Here is a 25,058-nt window from a genome sequence, read left to right on the forward strand (position 1 = left end):
CATCTCCAGTGGGCTATGCCTTAATGGGCTTTCACAAACATTCCCCTTCCATCATCATCTTCTTGCCCAGCTTTCCATTCATGAAAGAAATTTGATTCCCAAAACCCTAAACCCCCCCCCCCCCCACAAAAAAAATCAGATTTTATATGTAGTCTATTGAATTTGTTCGATTTTTTTTTTGAATTCAAATGCTCTACCGCTTATAATGCAAAATCCAAAGCTCAGATGTTTCCTTTTGGGATTCAATTTCACTAACGCTAGGGTCTCCACCTTGTTTGATTCACTCCCTTTCATACTCCCAAATACTTCTTCTGCCAGGTTCTATCTTCCTCTACGACGCCGTTTATGCGGGTACGCCGTAGAGCAGTTCTCAGACGATGAATACGAGTGTGATTTCGAGAGTCATAAGGTTTTCTTCCTTATCTCAACTCCTTTCCTCCTACTTGAATTGTGTGTTTTTCTTTTCACTTGCATTTCATGAAAATCGAAAAGAAAAAAGCTTCTCTGATTGTTAATCGATAGCTATGTTTATAATTGATTGATGTAATTAGGCGTCGTCTTCGGTTGCCAACATTGATGAATGGAAATGGAAACTCGGCATGCTGTCACGTAGTGAAAATGACCAAGAAATTATATCTAGAGATAAAAGAGATAGGAGAGACTATGAACAAATTTCCAACCTTGCTAAAAGGATGGGACTTTACAGGTATATATACTACCTTTACATGCTTTGAACAATATATTTGATGTATGGGGAAATATATTTTTGAATATTTATATGTATGTGGCATGATGAGAATGGAATTTCTGCCCTGATTATGCATTTTTTTTTCTTATGTATCAGTGAAATGTATGGAAAAGTGGTTGTTGCAAGCAAGGTTCCACTTCCTAACTATAGGCCAGATTTGGATGATAAACGGCCACAACGGGAGGTAACAAGCTCTGGGAGTGCTTGACAGCCTATTAAGTTCATCAAGCTTAAAATTAATTCTTGCCTGAAAGGAGAATTGGAATTTCTGATGGTTTACTTTTTTAGGTTGTTGTACCATTAGGCTTACAAAGGAGAGTTGAGGGTTTACTGCAAGAGTACCTTGATCGGCTGCAGTTAAATTCTGGGAAGGTTGGCGAGAATTCAGATATTGCTAATTCCATTGATCCGGCTGAATATGTGAACCCAGATGAGAATCCAGATTCATTTCTGGATAGTTCTGTTATGGAAAAGGTTCTTCAAAGGAGGAGTTTGCGATTACGGAACATGCAAAGAGCTTGGCAGGTATGACCTTTTTCAAATTTCTTCTTCCTTTGTGCACCTGTAAGAGCTTGGGGGGCATGACTGGTTTGTTAATTGCGTAACGTTTGTGACATTCAATTTCTAGCCTTTTGCTTTCTATGATAAACTTTCATGGTTTTGTACCTTTTTCCCTTTATTTGACCATTTATTTTGGTTTTAGATATGAAGTTTTTCTCCGTTACTTACAAGTTTTGATCTGCATATGTGATGTTGTATTTTAATCAGTACCTGAATTGTTGACAATATATTCAAATTTCAAGCATTAATGGCATGTACTCTTCATCATGGTTCTATTGCAAGTAGTTATTTGATGAGTACAATGGTAATCCTCTCTTTACTGCCATTGATCTCCCTGATAATGGTTCTCCGTCTGTCTGTCTGTCTGTCTCCTTTCATATTCTTGCTCTTTTAGTGTTTATTTTGAAACTTGATATCATTGTTTGCATCTGTAGTTTTCTGTTTTTAATGGTGGATGGTAAATCATAGTCTCGCTCTTGCAAATTACATCCCTGTTTAGAGCAAGATAGGGAGCTGACCTATTTATTTTCCATTGTTTCGTCCTTTGTGTTACTTTTTCTTTAAGTAATTCATAATAACACAAAATTGACCTGCTTAATATATTATCTGCATGGGTTGGGTTGTATATGCTCAGTGAGGGAAACTATGTTAAATGAGTTGGGTTATTATACACATTGCCTTCTGTTGATCACCAACCAAGGATCAAATGTATGTCAATTTTGTGTTGAAGTGGTGGAATAGTCCAAATCAGACACAATTTTCTGTGTGTTGCCTCCGAGTTGTCTTGGATTTGCCTTGGCGCATTTACTCTAAGCTAAACCACAAGTAACTTGGTATTGATTTCACGCAGAGAGTTTTTGGGTGCGGCCTTGAGGTTCAAATTCCTTCATTTGCAAGTCAATTACATGCCTAGTTGGTTTTGATTGCTTCCCCTATGATAAAGTGATTTTTTTGGGTCCATTTTTGTTGTAAATTGGAAGCACTTACATTGTATCATGCTGTATATACTTGTAGAAGGCTGGTAAAAAGTGCAAAAGAACCACCATTTATATCCTTTTTATCAGTTCTCCTTCACATTTTCAGGAATCACCTGAAGGCAAGAAGATGATGGAATTTCGGAAATCTCTGCCTGCATTCAAGGAAAAGGAAAGGCTTCTGCAAGCAATTGCACGTAATCAGGTTTGTGCATGTGATCATTTGAACTACGCATATTCAATCATACAACACTGTCGCTGAGAGATGTCCTTGTAGTCACTTTTCTGTTTAGAGAAGTTTCTGGTTTTCATTTCTTTGCATTTGTTTGGTTTGATCTTCTTTATGCCTCTGATTAATTATATAGAGATGTCTTTCTTCTTTTTTCTTTTTTTTTTTCTCGCCTTTGCTAATTACATTCTTAGTATTGATCATGACTTGTATCGGCAAATTGATATGTTAAGGAAATTGAATCCACTTAATTCATTAGGAATCTCTTAAAGAAGAAGAAACTTGAATATAGAAGGATATATTATTGAGTACCAAAGGAGAAGATTCTCCTGGTAAGAAATTTTGACAATGTATGTGTCTCTTTCTACTGCTTTAAAGAAAAAATTGGGAAGGACTGTTGCATATTACATATTCTTCTTGGTTATTGGTTGTTGTAGTTTTTCTAGCCTTTTGTTTTCTTTTATTCTAGAAAATTGTGAAACAACACATAAGGTACCTTTCCTTGTGTGTTAATTTGAATTGCAGCTAACAGATTTTTAGTTGCTTATTATAGTATGATACAAGTTGGACTAATCATGAATTTAGAACATGTTTTGTGTGTAAATGATTACTCTATATTCCACCCTGCATCAAATATACTAAAAAAAGCAGTGCATTCTGAATTTCTTTAGAGTTAATTAGCACCTAATCTTATTCATGCCTGTGCTTCTAGTACCACTGTTAATTGTTTACTACTATTTTAGGTCATAGTGATATCGGGGGAGACTGGATGTGGCAAGACCACTCAACTTCCACAATACATATTGGAGTCAGAAATAGAAACTGGTCGTGGAGCATTCTGTAGCATAATTTGCACACAGCCTCGAAGAATATCTGCTATGGCAGTTGCAGAAAGAGTGTCTTCAGAAAGAGGAGAGCCACTTGGGGAAACAGTAAGTATTGTCTTCTTCAATAAACAAGCACATGCGGACAATATTATAAAATTCTTGCTCACAGCAGTTTTAATTTTGAAAACTTCTTTATTCTTGCTTCCATGCTCCAATAGATATTTTTTGGTAGGTTGGTTATAAAGTTCGATTAGAGGGAATGAAAGGGAAAAATACCCAACTGCTTTTTTGTACCAGTGGAATTTTACTCAGGCGGCTGCTGAGTGACCGGAACTTGAATGGTATAACTCATGTTTTTGTTGATGAAATACATGAGCGAGGAATGAATGAAGGTGCCATCCTATTAGACTCTGTTTTATGTGTTTTCACTCTTGAAAAGCCATCTAGTGTGATTCTTAATATTGTATGTTGCCCTTTTGGGAAATTTTCCAGATTTTCTACTTATTGTGTTGAAGGATCTTCTTCCACGTCGCCAAGATTTGAGATTAATTTTAATGAGTGCCACTTTGAATGCTGAGCTTTTCTCCAATTATTTTGGCGGGGCACCTAAAATTCACATTCCAGTAAGTTAGAAGTTGAGCTTACTCTTTGTGTACTGATTTGTAGGTTTCTGTTAATATGTGTTCACAGAATATGCAAGCTGGGTGTGTCATCAATCTGAATAATAAGCTCTGCTTTATCATATGTATCATCTCTATTTCAGTTGGAAATAAGAGTCTACGCATGTGATTTTAGTTATTCATATATGGCTTTTGGAGTTGGATTGATTGTACATCTAATTGACTACAAAATTGTTCTGTATTCTTGGGAAACCTAAATGTAGTTTCTTTATTCATTCCAAAATCTGCCAAATTTCTAGGTCTGTTGGTCAGCAAAGTTGTCTTACCTACAGACCACCCATATACACACTTCAATAGAGGAATTCATTTTTGGTTTGATTCTTTTAATGATTAAACTTGTCCCTACTTTTTACAACCTTCACAGGATTGATATCGTGAACTTATCAAATTCATGATAAATCTTAGTTTGAACGCTAAAATAGTAAATAATAACATTTCAGTTGCTTCATATAATTAAATCCATTTTTGCATCCTGAAGGAGTTAATCATTTTTTTTTCCTTCCTTTATCTTTATTTTTCTCTTCTTACCATGCATGTTGATGGGAAAAGGGGTGCATTTGAATGTTTCTGTGTTATTGCTTGTCTATTCATTTCATGTTTCTTTTATTGTTTCAACTATTTATCTTAAACCTGTTCATGATTTTGACATATTTTACTCTGGATGGGATTTAGTGAGATCCTTTTACCCAAATTCTTCTTTGTGCTAGTCTAATTTTGTTCATGTATGCTCAGGGTTTTACGTATCCGGTCAGGGCACATTTTCTGGAAGATGTTTTGGAATTTACTGGATATAAGTTGACTTCTTTCAATCAAATTGATGATTATGGCCAAGAGAAAATGTGGAAAATGCAGAAGCAACTTGCCCCACGGAAAAGGAAAAACCAGATTACTGCTCTTGTAGAGGTATGCTACAATTACTTGGTTATCAGCTGGGGACATCATGGCATTTTTGGGAATCATTGTTTGGAATAGTGATAATTAATTGCTGTTAGAAAGATAATGTTCGATTTAACTTTTAAGCAATCTAAAATTTGTAGGATTGTTGGCATTTGTCCCATTGATGAATGCAGTGATATTTTCAAAATTTTTCATATGGGGTTTCTTCTTCCTCTTCTTCTTGCAATTCCTAATTGGGCTTTTGTATAATTATTTAAGAACATGTCTGATGGTTAAGTTAAAAGGAGGAGCTTTGGACTCTGGTCTTCCTTTCTGGGGGTAGTTTAGTTTGAAAGTAAGTGTCCCAACTGGATATTTTCAATCTGATCTGCATATTTTTTGGTGGCGGGCGTGGGCATGGTATAGTTTCTACTAGAGGTGCTCATGGGCCGGGCCCGGCCTGACTGCCTGCCCGAAATATGGGAGGGTTTGGGTAAAAATATAGGCCCGAAATATGGGCTTGGGCAAAAAAACGAGGCCCGCTTAGAAGATGGGCCGGGCCTCGGGCACTGGAACCCGGCCCGGCCCGGCCCATGAGCACCTCTAGTTTCTACCCCAGAAGTGATGATTTGTTGGGAGGATTAAAAATTCATCGAAGTTACTTCCTTTAGTGGCAACTTTGGAGTTGGAATCAATTTGGTCAGTTTGGTTTGGCTTACTCTACTTCAAAGTTCAGACTGTTGTACTTAAAAGAGGATAGTAGAAAAGAAAGTCAATTTTGTTAGGTATTGGATTGCTAAGGGTGCAAGGAACACTTTGAAAACTAGAACCTTTATATTAATTGAGGCCAAAGGGCCTTGCCCAAGTAAAGCAGGTATATTTGTGTCTGTAGATATGTAATTCTGATGTTACACTTTTAAAGACTGGTACAGTTTATACTGCAAAATTTTCTTTTTCTTTTGTTGGTCAATTTTCTAACACGCCCCCCCCCCCCAATGAAGGATTTCTGTGTAGTTCCATCTGTGTTGTTAAATACTTACATTATGGAGTAGATAATTTGATATTAATCCTTTTTCTCTAAAGGAAAAGGAACAATTAGAAAAACAAATTTGGCGAGAATTTCAATCAAGTTTTTTTTTGCTCATCACCTTATAAAAAGTCTGGCTGATCAAATGCACTTCGTTTGAAAAGGTCTAAGGCACTATTTCGTCTGTAGCTAATGTGCAGTGTCTGGGTGTGTGACTTAGCAGCCACTGAACAGATGAAAAGTCTGGATTTATGTATACTTAGATTAGAAGAGTTTCTAATCCCACTTGTAATGCATGTTGTTGGAATTGTGCTTTCTTGCAAATACATAGGACTAGTGAGGCTAAATAGCAGTTGATGCTGAAATGTCACAAGCATCAACCCTCATAGGAAGCTACCTTAGAATAACTGGGACCGGATGATGATCATCTGACTTACATTACTCTATTGATTTCACTAAATTGAACTTTCTATTGTTCAAACAAAGTTGTATAGTCTTTTTTGTAAGATGTAGCATTGAGCATATTTGAGTTTGACTTATTGTAGTAAGGCTTTTGCAATTATTCATCATTGTCCTCGGATAGGAGTTGTCTGACCAGCGAATAGCATTATATCATGTAATGTTTGCTTCTTTTTTTTGCTTTTTTTTTTTGGGGGGGGGGGGCATTATGATATGATTACTTACTTTAAGGCCAGGTTTTGTTGTTTTTATTTTGACAGTTGTACCTGTTTCTGAATAGTGTGACAGTTATACCTGTTTCTGAATAGTGTTTGATTGAAACCCTCTAAAGCTAAACTTAAATACAAAAATTCTGATTATCTCTAAATGTTTCGCCTTTTCTCATATTTCTGCAGGATGCTCTCAACAAATCAAGCTTTGAGAATTATAGTTCAAGAGCACGTGATTCTCTTGCATGTTGGATGCCTGATTGCATAGGATTCAATCTTATCGAAGCAGTTCTATGCCATATATGCCGAAAGGAAAGACCAGGTGCTGTGCTAGTATTTATGACTGGTTGGGAAGATATCAGTTCTTTGAGGGATCAACTTAAAGCTCATCCTCTTTTGGGAGATCCTAACAGGGTTCTGCTTCTAACATGCCATGGTTCTATGGCAACATCTGAACAGGTAGATTTATTTCTGCTCTCTGAATCACTTGAAGTTTTGGCTATAATTTATGATTGAAGGTTGCCCAAACAATGAATAGAAAATGAAGGCATTATCATTCTAAAGAAATTGCATTCACATTTTCACATTAAATCTAAGCATTTCAAAATTCAAATAAAATTCAAGCACAGTAACTTTTAGTTAATGGGTGCTCAGCATTTAGTTTTGCAACGAAAAATAAGAGATGATATGTATCAATACAGAATTGGAAACTAAAGATAGCAAGTAGGCAGGCCATGGATGAAGAAATTTACCTTGACCTAAAACCATGAAATATTAACTTTTGATCCAGAGGTTTTGGAGAACCAAATGTGCTAGCATTTAGTTGTTTCCCATAAAGATAAGCAATGCCATATGATAAAGCTAAGTAGCTGGCAAGCACCAAACTTGAGTTCTGGAAAATTCTTTCATTGATGCTATCAATCACTGTAATAGTTTGATCCCTTTTACCACAATTTTGGAGGGGTTTTAGAAATGCAGTTAGTATATATCCCTTTGCTAATAACTTAAATTTTTTAGCTCAGGAGCCTAACATACTTTCTTGAACCATCTCAAAGCAAAGATACCATTAAATGAAGATTAAGCTTTTAAAGCAAAGGGCAACTATGCTCTTGTACAGGTTCATTTCATTCATTTGGCTGTCTTCTGTTGTTATTATTGCAGAAATTAATATTTGAGAAACCGCCTCCCAATATACGTAAAATTGTTCTTGCTACAAATATGGCAGAGGCAAGCATTACAATCAATGATATAGTTTTTGTGGTAGATTGTGGAAAAGCAAAAGAGACCACATACGATGCTCTCAATAATACACCATGTTTGCTACCTTCCTGGATATCTCAAGCATCAGCCCGGCAAGTAAGTATCCTTTGAAACTAGGTTTATGTAATTTTGATTATCCTTTTATGTGTATACTCTGTACATGTGTATCTATCATAAACTTTTGTCTATGTCAATTGTTGGGTATACTCTGTATATGTGTACCTCTATTATAAAATTTTGTCTATGTCAATTGTTGCATATACTCTGTACATGTGTAGCTCTATTATACTCTGTAGAGTATACACTGTACATGTATACCCCTATTATACAAATCTGGCTATGTTAATTGTTGGGTGTTACAGAAGTTTAGCAATCTGATTTTTTTTTTTTTCAGTTTTCTATTTGTACATGTGTTCATATGCGTTGTCCAGGAGATGCTACTTGTGTTTGATTGCCTGAGAGTATGGTTAGGTTCTTCTTGGCCTTGGTCAACCTTTAGACATTTTCAAAGACTAGCGTGTGTTTTTAACAATGTTTAAAAGAGTTACACTCTGATTGTTGACTCTGTTATATCAGATCCCATTGTGTTTATGTTGCCTACTTTATCTTGTTGTGGCTGATGTAAGTGGTTTTGATTGATATTTTGGTGGCCAGAGAAGGGGTAGAGCTGGTCGTGTGCAGCCAGGCGAATGCTACCACCTATATCCAAGATGCGTTTATGAAGCTTTCTCTGAGTATCAACTTCCTGAACTTTTGAGAACTCCTTTGAATTCTCTCTGCTTGCAAATAAAAAGTTTGCAGGTTGAAAGCATTGGAGGATTCTTGTCAGCAGCTTTGCAAGCACCAGAACCATTGGCTGTAAGTATTATTTTAAGCTTTTACTAGTTATAGTTTAAGCATATTTATATCTGCCACACTATTGAATTTGGTTCACCTGTATGAAATCATATCTTTATATTTCCTATAAGAGAACAAGGTTTAATTGAAGAAATTATGAGAATAATACTCCAGTGACTGGATACCTTACGAAAACATGCGAGAATGTAAAAATGTTCCTTCATAGAAAACATGCAAGAATCGAGGCATGTATGACTATAGATAGCGTGAACTGGTTAAGATCCTTTCAAAAGTAATAAAAGAAAGGGAAAAAGGAAGTTAGGATGGCAAGACAGCGGTTTCTTCCCAGTGCAAGAATGAATAATCAATACTCAACACTCAATACTCAATACTCAATACTCAATACATACATATATTTATATATATATATATGATACTTCCATTGTCTCCCTATTAGCAATTTCGCTTAAGCTCTTGTTTATTTCTTTCTTTCTTGTTTTCATTTTTATGAATACTGCAACATGGCTCATTGACAAAATAATGAATGACAGGTCCAAAACGCCATTGATTTTCTAAAAATGGTTGGGGCACTAGATGAGAAGGAAAATCTCACTAATCTAGGTTAGTTTGCTATTGCTATGCTGGGTAAATGTGTTTTGCAGCATAAACTTTATATCTATTCTTTCCTTTATGACTGATTGAATGTTCATCTGTCCTCTTTGGGTGTTTCAAAATTATGTTTTCTTTCCTTTTTTGAATATCTCAAGCTAATACTTTACTGTTTCATACATTTATTTATCATGATCTTTTTCATCCTTTTGGACTAAAAAACTAGACATTAGTTTTTTATGATGTTTCAGAATTTTAAAATAAAAACCATGAGTTCTAGTTCTTTTCTTAAACTTTGTGCAAGTCAAATGTGCATGTTCAATGTGGAATTGAAGGGGTATTCACTATTGTTACTTATTTCCCTCTATTGTGTCTTCCCCCTTCTTCCAATCAGGAAAGTTTTTGGCAATGCTTCCTGTAGATCCCAAGCTTGGGAAAATGCTAATCATGGGTGCCATCTTCCGTTGCTTTGATCCTGTATTAACAATAGTGTCTGGACTTAGTGTCAGGGATCCTTTTCTTTTGCCTCAAGACAAGAAGGATGTAAGTGCATAAACATCTGTTCTTTTTGGTATATTGAACTGTGTTTTGCTTTCTTATCTTTTGATGTTTGCTGCTCATGTGTTGAGAACTATGACAAGATCTGAACTGCCTTGATACTACCAAATGCTTCTTGCAAAATGTATATCAAAACATATAATGGTTTCCATTCCTCTCTTCAAATTATTCTCCTTTCTTTCTCTTTCCTTGCAAATCCACATTGAGAACAGAAAAAATGACGCCTTGATAATCATTAGTTGTTCTGCTGCTTCTGCAGTTGTGATGTAAAGCAAGTTTGCAAGACATAACTTTTATGTTTTCATTAAGTTATTGATTGAAAAGATCCGGATATATATAAGTTTACTGTTAGTATTGGAATGATATAATTTAGAAATTTTGTTATACATGTATAAGTGATTCATGGAAGTATTTTTCATTAGTATGATAGATTTAACATGTAATTTTTTCTTCTTATGAGAAAAATTAAACTGATAGTGCATATAATATAATTAACTTGATTTAAGTAGTAATAGTAAAGTGTTTACTTATTAGAACTTTTATATTTGCACTACAATGTGACTTAATAATTCACTTAGTTTGATGGAGTACTGAAGGATAGGATCAACAAATAGAGAAGAATTCAGCTTTATTTGTCATAAAGAACAAATTGGAGATATTGACATAGAGAACGGATGCTGCAATTGTGAGACTTATTTAATATACAAAGGTATAGTTAAAATTTGTATCAGAACTCGAATAAATGTAACAACAAATATTTGAATTAAGAGAAAGGGGAGGAAGGACAAGTAAGGAATTGGAAAAGAATATATGAATGCTTTCTTTAGAAAAGTGGAAAATTTTAAAAATGAAGGAAGACAAATAAAAGAGTATCAAAATACAATTTTCTAATTGTGCCATTGGCTCAAACCAAAAATAAAACCATAAAGAGGCACTCTTAAAAACAAAAGGAAAAAAAATCTAAAAGAGTGAATGGGCTTAAACACGAAGGGAAAAGGAGAATGGTTGCCACTATTGCTAGAATAGTATTTTGCAAGTAATTCAACATTAATCTGGATTCAGATTTACCATATGGGATAATGCCTCTGCATTACTGGGTTTTCATTTCTTTTCTCTTTTATGAGTTTCAAATAATTATTCTGGAATCCACATAGTGCAGATTGGGGTTGAGTTGGGGTGGGTAGGTGCAGGACAAGACTACAATGGCTACTGATCCTAGGAAGAAAAAAATACTGGTTGCTTTGAATAATTTTTGTGCCTTTATTCATCATAATGCTATTTTAAGGTACAAGTTGAACGCAACTTTTGGTTTTATGGTGATAATTCATTAAAATGATATTTGATGGCAGAAAGTTGACCGGGAACCATGGTAGTCGGGTACCATTCTGGTACCGCCCATACCAGCTGGAGCGCTTCATTCTGATAGTAAACCAGAACAACAAACTTTAGGTTCTGTTCCAGTGTAAATTTCAGTCGGTACCACTCGTACCGGTGCATACCGGTTGATTTCGCCCGTACTGCCCGGTACCCAAAAAAAATTAATTTTAAATTATATTTTAAATTTAAATTTTTATTATTTATTTGTAAAAAGAATTAATATATTTTTAAATTTTTTGTAAAAAGAATTATTTGATATTTGTATTTATTTAATCTCATTATTTGATATTTGTATATACTTTTCATATACACATATCAAATGTTTTTCAAAAATAACGATAACTCCAAAACGGTACACCGAAACAGACCGGTACTGGTACATACCAGTACCGGTAGAAAAATGGTATGTCTACCAGTATAGTATTGACTGCCTTGCTAGGAACAACTAGAGGCATATATGTAAGCATCTCATTTCGATGTTGTAGATGATAGGGAAAGAAAGCAAATTGGCTATAATCATTTTGTTGGCTTCCGAAAAAGTAACTGTGATATTGGCACTTTTGGTAGCTGTAAAGCTCTCAAGGTTTATGAATAAGTGTGTGTTTTGACTAATTTAATGGGAGTTTCTAAAGTAGTTTACACAACTTCTCTGAACTTGGCTCATATAAATCTTAGCTATTTACTTGCATTTTACTCCATTTGTCTATTTTTAAAAGGTCATATTTTTCTAAATGTCAAAATAGTGGCTCAAATTCTGACCCTGAAAATTGATTAATCTTATAAGCTCCATCTTTTATGTGGAAAGACTTGCTACCACTGAACTATGAATTATTGATGTATATTCTGTTTTTATTGTAAATATCCTTTTGCACTCCATATTAGCCCAACCAAAGATCTTTTGCTTATTGCTATTTGAGGCCCATCTCTTCTGCAGCTTGTTAATTTTATAGTATCGTAACCGTCTGGTGCTTCTATGTAGCTTTTTTCAAAGTGCTTAATTACTTTTATTTCTGTTAAGTTAATTTTCTACAAGATAACAGTTATCAATTTGATCATTTGACATGTAGGCTGTTGATATTTGTAGATCATTGCTTGTATTACCAACATTCTTTGCCATCTTAAAATTTTTAATATATCTGGGCTAAGTCAATTTTTTCTTTGACTAATTATCCTTTGTATATTTTAGTTAGCTGGGACAGCCAAGTCTAGATTTTCTGCGAAAGACTACAGTGATCACATGGCTCTTGTCCGTGCTTATGAAGGCTGGAAGGATGCGGAAAGAGAAGGATCAGCATATGAGTATTGTTGGAGAAACTTCCTGTCTGCACAAACTCTTCAGGCTATTCATTCTCTTAGGAAACAATTTGGTTATATTCTAAAAGAAGCTGGCTTGGTAGATGCAGATGTAGCTGCAAACAATAAATTAAGTCACAACCAGTCTCTAGTTCGAGCTGTCATATGCTCTGGACTCTTTCCTGGAATAGCATCTGTAGTGGTGAGACATCTTTATTATCTGTAAATGCAGCTTCAATATTTCTTATTGATTATATGAGATGACATCTTCATTTTTGTGCCTTATATGCAGCACAGAGAGACATCAATGTCTTTTAAAACAATGGATGATGGCCAGGTTTTGTTATATGCTGTAAGTGAAAACACCAAATTAAGACTATTGTTCCATGAACCATGCTTCCTTGGCAACCCATCCTTTGCAATGAAACAAAAATTCAATAATCCTTATCTGCATTTTTTAAAGGAAGCTAGACCAAATCTTGTCCTGAGATTGCCTTTTTCTTTACCAGAAGTAGAGCAAGAATGATATTTAATTATTTTGCTTCCTGTACAATAACTTTGGCAGCATTTTATTTCATCATGGGGGACTCAAGTTGCAAATTAAAACAACAAATTATTTTTTTCTTACATTCTTTGAACTCCTTTAGGCAAGAAAGTTATTGTCAATCATTTTGCTTTTATATTTTATTTTCTGCTGCCAATCAGATTGTTTCAACCTTTTTTTTCTAGTTTATATACGCATGCACACAAGTCAAGAAAATATTTGTAACAAGGGCCAAAATTTTTAAGTTTGGCACCAAAGTACAAATTTGTGAAGTAATAGCTTATTTTGGAAATCCATGCAAGGCCTTTATATTGTCAGTTTTAGAAATTATTTTGAATTATTTATTAGTTTTTATTCACTGACCTTTCAAGTACATAGTAAACCTGAAAATTGAGCATACCCTATCCAGCAGTCACCCCTAATTTTGAGTTACATAGTTCATCATACATGGATACAAATTTATGGATCAGTTGGTCCTAATAACTAGCCAGACATCTATGGCTAGTCAATAATACCATAAAAAGGTGAATCTTGGGGTGGATATTGAAAGGGTTATTTACTCAGAACTACATCTTGTAATTTTGTGTTAACGTTATTGTCAGTTATCAAAAAAGATAAAGGCGCATTTAGTGGAATTTAAATTCCAGATGCCACTGCTATTATTTGAGGCTGATAATGATTTTTGTTTCAGAATTCTGTGAATGCACGGTACCAAACAATACCTTATCCGTGGCTAGTGTTTGGTGAAAAAGTAAAGGTCAATACAGTTTTCATACGTGACTCCACTGGCGTATCAGATTCTATATTAATGCTCTTTGGTGGTTCTCTAAGCCGTGGGGCAGAGGTGATTTCATTTTTTGAAAACCTACGCATAATTTTCCTTCCTATAGGATTGAACTGTGAAAAAATTTCTAACTAATCTCTTGGTTGCTTCCAGGTTGGGCATTTGAAAATGTTGCAAGGGTACATTGATTTCTTCATGGATTCTACCTTGGCTGAATGCTATTTGAAGCTCAAAGAAGAACTTGATAGACTTATTCAGAAGAAGGTGAAAGAATACTTCTATATGCAATTCTTATGATGCATTCTTTTACATATTAGAAATTACAAAATGTGTCTTGTGTTAAGTGTTAAGATTTTGCTGCTTGTCTTATCAATCAAAAGTTGATTCTTTCTTTTTGATATTTTTACCATATTTATTTTACTAGCATAATATATACAGCCTCGACTTGGATGTCAATATCTTAAGTGTACTTTTTTTTCTTCTGAGTTGTTAATTCTTTATCTCACTGATTATAGCACACCTATCCGTTTGAAAAAATCTGAATAGTTTATCGAGAATGGGAAAAAAGAATTCATGTATTCAGTTGGCATTTTGAATCATCACACCACAATTTTTGCGCTTCTATTCTTTTCTCTTCTCACGATTTAATTGAATTCAAGATTTCATGTATTGAGCATTGCAAATAGCTGTTAAATCCTGTTGCTGACTTCTAGGATGAGATCAAATATAGCATTGGTGGGATTTATTTAGTTCCGGTTCATGCTAAGGTGCTCTATAGTGTAGATGTAGCAGGTATCTGTGTCCGATGCACATATGGACATGAGTTTGGGAAAATGACTCTCTAAATATAAAGAGCTTAAAAAAATAAAATTTGAACATACCCATAGCCGGCACTCAGTTGAGATTAACATAGATTTTATGCTTTGACTTTTGTATTTTGCTGCATGACCTGCCTTGTGTTTAAAATGATATGTTGCCTTATATGCAGCTTCAAGATCCTAGTGTTGATATTCTCCAGGAAGGGAAGTACCTTATGCTTGCAGTTCAAGAGCTAGTGTCTGGAGATTTATGTGAAGGGCGATTTGTTTTTGGCCGTGCAAGTAGGAAGCCCAAGGATTCTGCTGACAACAGTAGATTCACGAGGGATGGAACAAATCCAAAGAGCTTGCTACAGACTTTGTTAATGAGGGCTGGGCACTCACCTCCAAAATACAAGACGAAGCATCTAAAGACAAATGAGTTTAGGGCACTAGTGGAATTCAAAGGAATGCAGTTTGTGGGAAAGCCCATGAAAAACAAGCAGCTTGCTGAGAGGGATGCCGCTGTAGAAGCATTGGCATGGTTGACTCATACCTCTGACAATAGTCGTGGTGATGATGGTTCCCCTCTTGATGTCACTGACAACATGTTAAAACTTTTGGGGAAGCGTCGAAGATCAAAAAGACGATAGGTATCCTTTTCTCTATTGCTGCGTGATGTGCCTTTCCATTGTAGCTCTAAGTGGCCTGGAGTCGGGGGTTTAAAACGAAGAGAACTTTCGATATCTACTGCTGATTGGTGCTCAAATTGTTTCAATGATCAATTACCGAAACTCGGTGACATCAGAGTGAGGAGCTGGCTCAAGGAACGTCTGAGGGATCTGCATCAGATGTCTGAGCTGATCGCTGAAACAGAGAATGTAGATCTCTGAAACAAATACATGATGTATGTATAAATTAAGGTAACTCTCCTCGCATGCAAGCATCAACCGTCATAAAAGCTGATGATTGCATTTGCATGTAGGCTGCTGCATTGAGCTCTGTAAAGAAATAGTTCTGCAATTATATTTTTGCAGGATTTAAGGATTATTTAAACATTTTAGGTTTTTTTAAGAAAAATGCAATAATTATAGGTTTATTTCTATAAAAATCATTTTAATAATCGTTACACTGCTGCTTAATGAGGAAAAACCATGTTATGTTATTTTTCTAAAATTTATGGTTGGGATACATAGGCAGTGGTGTATATATATATATGTATAGGAAGACTTGGTTAGAAATGATAATAGAGATAAATATTAAAATTATACATTAATTTTGACACAGCTTGTAATGTTATATAGCAACTTTAATTTAGTACATTTATATACATCAAACTTTAATTTTGGTTTAATTTTTACATTTCATTAAGTTTCACTAACTCTATTATCTATGTGAAATAAATTTCTGTTAAGTCGTGTGTAAATGTTAACATGACATTTTTTAGGTTAAAAACAAACAAACAAATTTATATTATTTCTATCTAGATTAAAAACAAACAAATTTCATGAGAAAATAAGAAGCATTTTTATCTAAGTGTGCTTATTTTTTAATCTAGGTGGAAATAATTTAAATTTGTTTGTTTGTGTTTTAATTTAACAAAATGTAATGTCAGAAATTTACATGACTTAAACGTAAAATCGTGTCACATAGAAAATGGGGTTAGAAAATAAAAATATGAAATTTGATGTATATAAATGTAAGTTATATTAAAAGGTAATATGTAATGAATATAATTAGATTTGTAAAAATATATAAATATAAAAATACATTAAAGTTAAATAGAAAAAGATATTTTAAAGTAAAAAAAAGGGGGCGAAATTCATTATAAAAAAAATTGAAGGTAATCCATTGAATGGGCATCCCATGCATGTATTGGTGTTTATTACTTGAAAAGCAAGGAGTTTACAAGGGTCGGTTTATTCATTAATACAAATTTATTCAATTACAGGACGGTAGTGAAGGAATAAATCTCAGAATTTGTGCTGCTAATGCTCTATATTTTCAGGAAATTTTAATTCTGAAAACCATATTTATTACTTTTAAAAATATTGATAATTTTTGTGGTTGGCATTTTAGAGGACCAATCATCTGCTTGTTTTCCATTGAAAGGGACGTTTATCCCCTTTATTCTGCTGTTTTTTTGAAGATATGCAGTTTTAAATTTCATCAAAATATAGAACTACTTTCTTTTCTGTCTGTTTTGTTGCTTTTGCTTTCTGAACTTTCATTATCATCAGTTTTTTATACATCAATGCTTCTCTCTTTGCCCAATGGAGGGTTTTTTTTTCTTTTTACCAAAACTCTAATTTCCAAAATTTACATCATGTTTTTCAAATTCCGAGAGACCCTAAAAGGTCAGGTATGATGTGGAAAGGTTAATGAATAAAATATATTTCCATCTAGAAGCGTTGTGTTGCTAAATTCCATCTAGAAGAGTGTGACGTGCACGCGCATGACTGTATTCTGTTTCAAGGTTTTATGTGTTTGTTTTATGTTCTCTTACCATCTATAGTATTTATATGTAAGATTTTTTATTGAAAATTTCGGATTTTAATTCAATGAATATTTTATATTTTCATAAATTCATTTTTTAAGAGCAATTTTGATTTTTTTATGTAAAAATATTTATTATACTTTTTAATAATTCAATGAATTAAAGTCATATTCAATATTTTAGAATTTGTTGAATAAATTGTTGGTCGCATCGTAAAGCTTAGATCCTTCTAGTTGGTTTGTTGTTTCTCACAAAAGAATAATTTTGAGGGTAATAATAGTGAAAATTATGTCCAACCTCAAAGTATAATATAATAATATTGTGCTCTAATTTCTCCATCATCATTCAAATTTTGAAAATTCATATGGATATAAATACATAATTTGCTTATCATTAAAAAAAACACACACATCAATCAAATAAACATACATTCTCAAAAGTCTTCAAATAGTCCTGTCCATGAGTCGGGACGGGTTTAAGTCAAGCTTTGTCAAAATTTTATATAAACCCGACTCAGATAAAAATGTTAAAACTCAAATTTGGCTCGATCCGTCCGAATTACTTCTTTTTATTATATAATTTTTAAAAAATATATAATACATCAACAATACTAAAAATATTAAAATAAATGTTTCCCAACAAATTGGAAATAAATTAAAAAAATATTTATATTAAGATAGTGTAACTTAACAAACAAATGCCTCTAAAATAGCAACAAAATTAATAATAAACAAGAGTTATACAATAACCAAAACAATAACAACAAAATAGTAGTAACATAACAGTGAAATGGTAGCAAAACAATGAGAAAATAACAAGAAAACAACAGATTTTTTTTGTGTGTCTTTTTGCTTATTTGAGCCGAGCCTAGTTCAAAAAAGCCTTACCCGAGGCTCGACCCATTTTTAAATGGGTATTTTTTTGCTCAAGCCCAATTTTCGAGCTTATATTTTTGTCCAAACCCTCTTACTTTTCGAGTGGCATAGCCCATGGACAAGTCTATTTTCAAACATGTCTAAAGTAATACCATTTATCCTATTTGTGTTTTAGATAAGTAATTTGTAATTCCGTTAGGGTCTATATGAATTACTATTAATAATAAAATAACTTTTACTTTAAATTTATAATATATATATTAGTATAAGTTCGGAGAAAGTTTTCAACAAATAAAAATATTCTTAATGATAAGTATAATGATAAATTTAGCCTTTAACGTTTATATTTTATGTCAATTTGGCCTTTATTATTCTTTTTGGGCTAAATTGACTTTCAACTTTTTAAAATGAATCAAGTTTGAACAGCAACTTTTTAAAAAGAATTGAATTGTTTTTTTTAAACGGAAATACTAACTAAAATGTTAAATTTTTAAGCATAGCAACCTGCATGACAATCCATATATACTTAATGGTTTTTTTTTTAATTTTTATGAACTTTATATGTTTTTTATTTTTAGAATATTCTAATAAATTTTTATTACTTGTTGACGTGGCATATAAATAAATAGAGCAATGTAAGCATAAAGTGCACTTGAACTCTCATATAGGTTGCAATGCAACACAATTAAAAAAAATAATATTTTAGTGAGCATTTCCATTAAAAAATAATTCGACTCTTTCGAAAGGCAAATGGTCAAGTGTAGCTAAAAAAAAGAATAAGGGCTAATGTCAAACCCGGTTATCTTAAATACCTGAACTCGAAATAGAGTCGGGGATCTAATTGAATAGGAGTAAAAATTCACGGGCACTAATGAGACACTTAGAAATTTTAATGGCTGGTTAGGGAAAGTTAAATCTCAAACCCAATTTGGTTAGACTAGAACCGGTTGGTTCCATAGTGGAAGACACAATAATTAGAACTGAGAGGTGACAACAGTATGTGGAGATCGTGCCAAGGGAAAATAGGACGAGTTGGGAACAAAATTCTTCATAATTCTATTTATCTATTCTTCTTTTTCTCTATTGGATTAGTATGACATGTATGCATGATAACATGAGTATTCACCGATGCATGTCAGTATGCATGAAATGATCATGGTATGATTTAGGGGTTTGTAGTACTTCATGCTATTGTGTTGTATGATAACACTTGCATACATTGCATGATATCCGTAGGGAAAACTGTGAATGGATAAATAAAGTTAGGAAGGGAAATGGGGAGTGACCCTGTTAGTTATTGTCACGGGCGAAGCTTCGGACCTTGCGGAAGGAACATTACGGTGTTCGAGTATCAAGGTTAGGTGGTGTAAAGGAGGTAATGGGAGGAGAATTCGGGAAATGAAAATGATAGAAAGGTATTTATCATGATGGTGGTATCGACTGGTCTTTTAGGGCGACATTGTGACGACGGTGTATGACGTAAGACCATAGATGAAAGACGTCATGACAGTCTAAGTATGAGGTACGTAACATAAGGCCAAGGATGAAAGATGTCATGACAGCATGGTAAAAGGTATATGATATACGGTGTAAGACCATAAATGAAAGACGATGTGGCAACCAGGTATATTGAGTAAGACCATGGATGGAAGACTCTATAGTATCCATAGAGATAGTCTGGTGGGATAGTAAACACAGAACAAATAGTTCGCCAGGACAGTAAACACGGGGAGATCTGACAGGATTAAGGGAATACGTAGTGAGAAAGGTGTAAGACCTTAGTTTGATTAAGGAAACCAAAGTAGTTCGCTGGTACCCAAGCGCAAATAGTCCGCTAGGATGTTAAACATAGGGATTACGCTAAGTTAGACCATGACGGTATAGCGTTACGACATTATGGAAAGTCTGTTGGGACAGTAAACATAGATAAGTCTGCCAAGATGTAAAACATGGGGCCCTAACTAGGAAGTTCACCACCTAGAAAGAACAACGTGAATGACACGATAAATTACGAATATGCATAAAAGAGGTTTGCTAGAAAGGCATAAACCACCTAGATAATACGGAAACTCGTCAAAGGTGATATGAGATGGAACCATGGGCATGTCAATGAATTCGCCAAGGAAAAACCTAAGGAAAAGTGAGCCATTAGGTACTGACTGATACCTTGGGGACATCGTGGGAAAATAACCAGAAATGGAATAGTCCTATAAGGTCCATTAGGCAGGTACGAAATCACCTTGATCTAGGAGTTCGCATATTCGCTAAATCTCCCAATCAAGATGGCTAATAAGAATGATTTAAAAGGGGTTTCACCTGAATAAAAATTCTAACACGTGCAGAATTGTAAGAAAGACTCAGTGAGGGTAACGCGGTAAGAATTCGCCAATTGGGACGGACTATCTGATAGACCACCACTATAGCACGAGGAATGCTAAGCATTGGCTACACCAGGATGTCCATGATGCTCTTAAAGATAAATAGGGAGTTTTAAAATTTTTCGTTTCATTTCTTATCTCATGAACTAGATAACCTGTATAGCATTACTGAATGGAATCTCACTAAGTTCGTCTGAACTTACATTTGAACCATTTGGTTGCAAGGTTAATGTTTGACTCGAGGATTGTGATGGAGGAATCAAGCCAGTCATAGCTAGACCCATGTGAATGGGGGTAGATGTTTCATGCATATAGAGGGGCACCCTTAGAGTCCACGCCTCGAGAATTTATTGAGTATAACCATAGTAAAGTCATATGTCTCGTTAAGTTGTAAATGATTGCTATAGTCTCTTAGGTTGGAAGGGCGACATGAGCCCAATACTTGTATGGAATAGTAATTATTTCAACGTTTAGAATGAGAAGTTATTATTGTTATTACTTATGAAAATTTGGTAACGGGTAAGAGTATATACTATGGCTAGGATTGCAAATAATCAATTAGGAATTTAGTAAGATATGACGGGTAATTGTAGCATCCGTTACCCAAACTTGGTGAGCGGGTCGAGTATGAATGTTACAGCTAAATTGACAAAAAAATGTAAATATGGAGGGCTAAATTTATCATTATCCATTAATTATATTACTAAGTCAACCTTAAAAACAATTTATTAGTATATTAATAAATAAGATGTGATAAAAAATAATATTAATTAACGTGATAGTATATGAATGTGAAATTAAATAATTTAACCATATCATGTAAAAGTTTTACTTAGAAATAAAATAATATATTGTTAATCAATAAAATTTTAAATCTATAAAATCATTAAATATAATTGGGTAAATTAAAAAAATAAAAATTTACGTTTTTTATAATTAAATATTTTAATTAAATAAATATAATTTATATATATAAATATGGTAATATCTAATCATGTTAAAATCAATTTTTTTATAATTAATAGAAATTAAACGTGGGAGATTAACATTATATATATATAAAGATAATATTAATATATTGGTAATTTAATAGTATGTATAATGTATAAATTTATTTTTTAATTTATATGTCAAAACTAGAAAAAATATTTTAATTTAAATTAAAAATATTTTTTATAAATATAATTTCATCTAAAGAATTAATGAAAAATCGTATTTTAGTATTTTTTAATAGTTTTTTTTCTTTACTAAAAATATATGCTTTTCATTATTATTTGATATATTTAGTTTATATTATTATTTGATAATTTTATTATCATATAATTTTAATAATACATATATAATTGTGAATTTTTTTATCACTGTGAATTTTTTTTAATATTAATCTCGTTATAGGTTATTATCTTATCTGTTTTTTTGATACAATACCTATAAACGACTCATAGTCCTTCCCCAACCCTTAAATAGGAGGATAATGTGCTTTAACGCACTCGAACCTACATCCTCCTACACTCGTAACAACATCAATGTTAATTGAGCTAAGTCTTAATCGACAAACGATTATTTTTAAACGATTTTTAATGTATTGTTGCATATAATTCATGAATCAATTTTATATCTGATCTATTTTAAAATTTTTATTTTACTAATTATTTTAAATGTGAAGATTTAAGTATTTTATTTTATTTTGTTGAATTATGAGTATGATTGAAATAAGTACTAGATAGGATGTTGTAATTCTTTTATATATTTGATTATTTTATTTAAAGTAGTTTATCCATACATATAAGTGTTGGTGACTTTTAAAACGAGAATTTGGGTTCGAACCTTGACAATGATATTGTCAATACGGGTATATATGAATCTCAAAAGAATTAATCTTTATAGATCATAAAACGGATATGAATGACACTTTAATTCCATAAAAAAAGGTTGATCCATATGATAGTTTGTATGCTGATTTAAGATCTATATCCAGCAATTAAAAAAACAAAATTAAAATAAATATTTAAAATGACATTCACTTGAAGATTGATTTATGTTTGTATCTATCTATTTTAAAAAGAATTATGGTAGATTTTGTATTATATATTAAACAATTTTCTTAAATTTAATTTTTATAATTATATTAATATTAATATTATTAGTTTATTACAATGGTTAAATAAAATTATAATTTTACACATTTTAATAATTTTATAAAATAAAATAATTTACAATTTCTATTATATATAATTTCTAATAATGGTAGAAGAATTATTATTTTTAATCTAATTTTTTAATAGTCATTTTCTATTCTCACATCACCACTATAGCTACAATTTGAATCCAAACACATATCTCTATACTGTTTTTATTCTCACGTTGCAGTATCCAATTTCACTTTCACTCTTATTTTTAACTTCACCGGAAACAAGCACTATCCATCCAACGAAAACTTAAATCAACTCAAAAATTTTGTGCCTAATTAATACAATTAAATTATTAAAATATTAATAAAGATGCAACAGTAATTGAGAATAGCATTTCAGATAAAAATAATAAATTAAAAGTCGAATAATAATTTCGTTTGTGGTAATGGAATATCAAATATACCACAACATATACAAATTTTGGATAAATAAATTCCAAACACTTTGGAAAAAAAAACCCATTCCTTCCGATAATAATAATTAATTAATAAAAAAACCCAATTAAGCAATAAAAAATTGACCACTAAGTTTCATTTACTTATTTATTAAATATATATTCGCTATTTTTAATATAATGCTTAAAATTATTTATAAATGTTCTCTAATACTTAAAGAAGGAAGATAATACGCTTCAGCTCACTCGAATCTACATCCTCGTATATTGATAATAATACCGATATCTAAAAAAAAAAAAAAATCTTTTTACGGGTAGATATTAGTAGGTGAGCGTACGCTAATTCTATATTCGTTATTCTAAGAGACAAATAATGCTAAACTGCTAAATCCAATTACTTGTAAAAATATTAATGATGAGTAAAGATTCTTCAATAATTAACAAATAAAAAAACAATTTAAGAAGAAGCTGTCTATTCTCAAAAAAGCAAGTGATCCAAGAACAAAAATAAAGTTACCTTTCATTCATTTTTAAAATTAAATATAGATTTGATAAATAGGATGTTCACTGTCTCAAGTGTGGTTTGAGTTCGAGTCATGTTGGTTGTGTTGCTGTTAGGGTTTAGCCCTGCTATTGTAATTCACAAAAAAAAAAAATACCAACAAGTGTTGGGTGCAATAGTAACACATATTACACTTTCAAATAAAAACATAAGTCCAGACATTGGAGACAATATTGTTAAGAGAGATAACCATAGATTCTCGAAAAAGGATCAGTATTTGTGCTGACGGAAATGGAGCATTTTGAAATCAACAAACTTACGTGATTTTGATATGATTTGTTTGGTATTTCGATAATCAAGATTTAAATGAATTGATTTGTCAAAAATTATATAAGGGATAATATAATTTTTGGCCCCTAAATTTGGTTCACTTTGGTACTTGAATTTGACAATTAAGTCTGTTTTAGTTCTTGAACTTGAAAATTATCAAAAAGTTTGATGATGTGATAATTTGAGATTATGTCGGGTTCAATGTTTTAATAATCGATTCTCAATTAATCAGTTCGATTATCGGACCAACAATAAATAGTAAACTGGTTCAATTGTTGCTTTTTGTCCCAGTTTTCAATTTTTACCAATTTGAAACAATTTCCAAGTTAATTGGTTCAATTCCTTTGTTTGGACCGTTATATTGATCGATTCTCGATCCGTCCAATCTATTCATGTTCTAGTGATATTGGTCAAATCATCAAATTTTGACTGAAGCTAACTTAATAGATCAAAATAGATTTAATTATCACGTTTAAAAATTAAAATAGATAAAAAAAATACAAATACCAAAATATACCTTAGTTATAAAATAATGATATATGGCCTTCTAGATAACTATAAGTGGACACATAAATAAATGGCAAAAATAAAAAAAAAAAACACGTGAATAATTTGTTTTTTATGAAACATTGAAACTACAGATTCAATTAATTTTCTTATTAAAAAAAATAGGAAAAGCAGCAGCCAAATTTGATTAATTTAATAAATAAATAAATAAAGTAGTTGTTAAAACTTGACAATAAAGAGGAAATATCAGACAACTTTGTAACTTTCTTAATGGAACACCCTTACCTTTAATTAATGCCAATCATTCTCTTTCCTAATTTTGGAATTTTCTCATCATTGTTTTTTTTTCTTAATAGTATATTTTATAATAAAAAATGATTCGTTTGTTATAATATCTAATCGGTGACATCTATGGGTATTCAAACGGTTAATCGAACTGAATTAGTATTAATCGAATTTTTTAATCCTTTAACCGTTAATCGAACTAGAATTTTTTTTTAAAAAAAATTAACCGAACCGAAATATTTTGATTAATTTAGTCAGTTAATCGGAATTTATATACTTTGTTTTGGTTAAAACAAGTATGAAACACATAAAAAATAAATTTATAATTTTCATATGACCGGATTAACCGAACTAGTAATAACCTAATACATATAATATATAATATTATTTATTAAGTTATGTTAATTACCCGATTTCAAACCCGTTAATCGAAACTCCAAAAAATCTTT

At 32.3% G+C, this 25,058-nt stretch overlaps 1 protein-coding gene across 2 annotated transcripts; it reads left to right on the top strand.

Moving 5' to 3' along the window:
• Nucleotides 1–17: 17 nt before the first annotated feature.
• LOC121216234 (DExH-box ATP-dependent RNA helicase DExH3) lies at nucleotides 18–16,003 on the top strand. Of its 2 annotated transcripts, XM_041091687.1 has the most exons (19): nucleotides 18–409; nucleotides 552–706; nucleotides 845–932; nucleotides 1,037–1,273; nucleotides 2,393–2,488; nucleotides 3,256–3,444; nucleotides 3,572–3,731; nucleotides 3,832–3,962; nucleotides 4,752–4,922; nucleotides 6,777–7,049; nucleotides 7,752–7,946; nucleotides 8,505–8,708; nucleotides 9,239–9,308; nucleotides 9,691–9,839; nucleotides 12,418–12,726; nucleotides 12,817–12,876; nucleotides 13,760–13,912; nucleotides 14,006–14,116; nucleotides 14,841–16,003. In XM_041091687.1, the coding sequence occupies exons 1-19, from the start codon at nucleotides 206–208 to the stop codon at nucleotides 15,300–15,302; spliced, it is 3,417 nt and encodes a 1,138-aa protein (XP_040947621.1). In that variant the 5' UTR covers nucleotides 18–205; the 3' UTR covers nucleotides 15,303–16,003. The 2 variants fall into 2 exon arrangements, with proteins under 2 accessions (XP_040947621.1, XP_040947622.1); XM_041091688.1 differs by lacking the exon at nucleotides 18–409 and having other exon boundaries at nucleotides 678–706; nucleotides 1,053–1,273.
• Nucleotides 16,004–25,058: the final 9,055 nt, after the last annotated feature.

The sequence above is a fragment of the Gossypium hirsutum genome, chromosome D04 (genome assembly GCF_007990345.1).
Source record: "Gossypium hirsutum isolate 1008001.06 chromosome D04, Gossypium_hirsutum_v2.1, whole genome shotgun sequence".
Taxonomy (NCBI): Eukaryota; Viridiplantae; Streptophyta; class Magnoliopsida; order Malvales; family Malvaceae; genus Gossypium; species Gossypium hirsutum.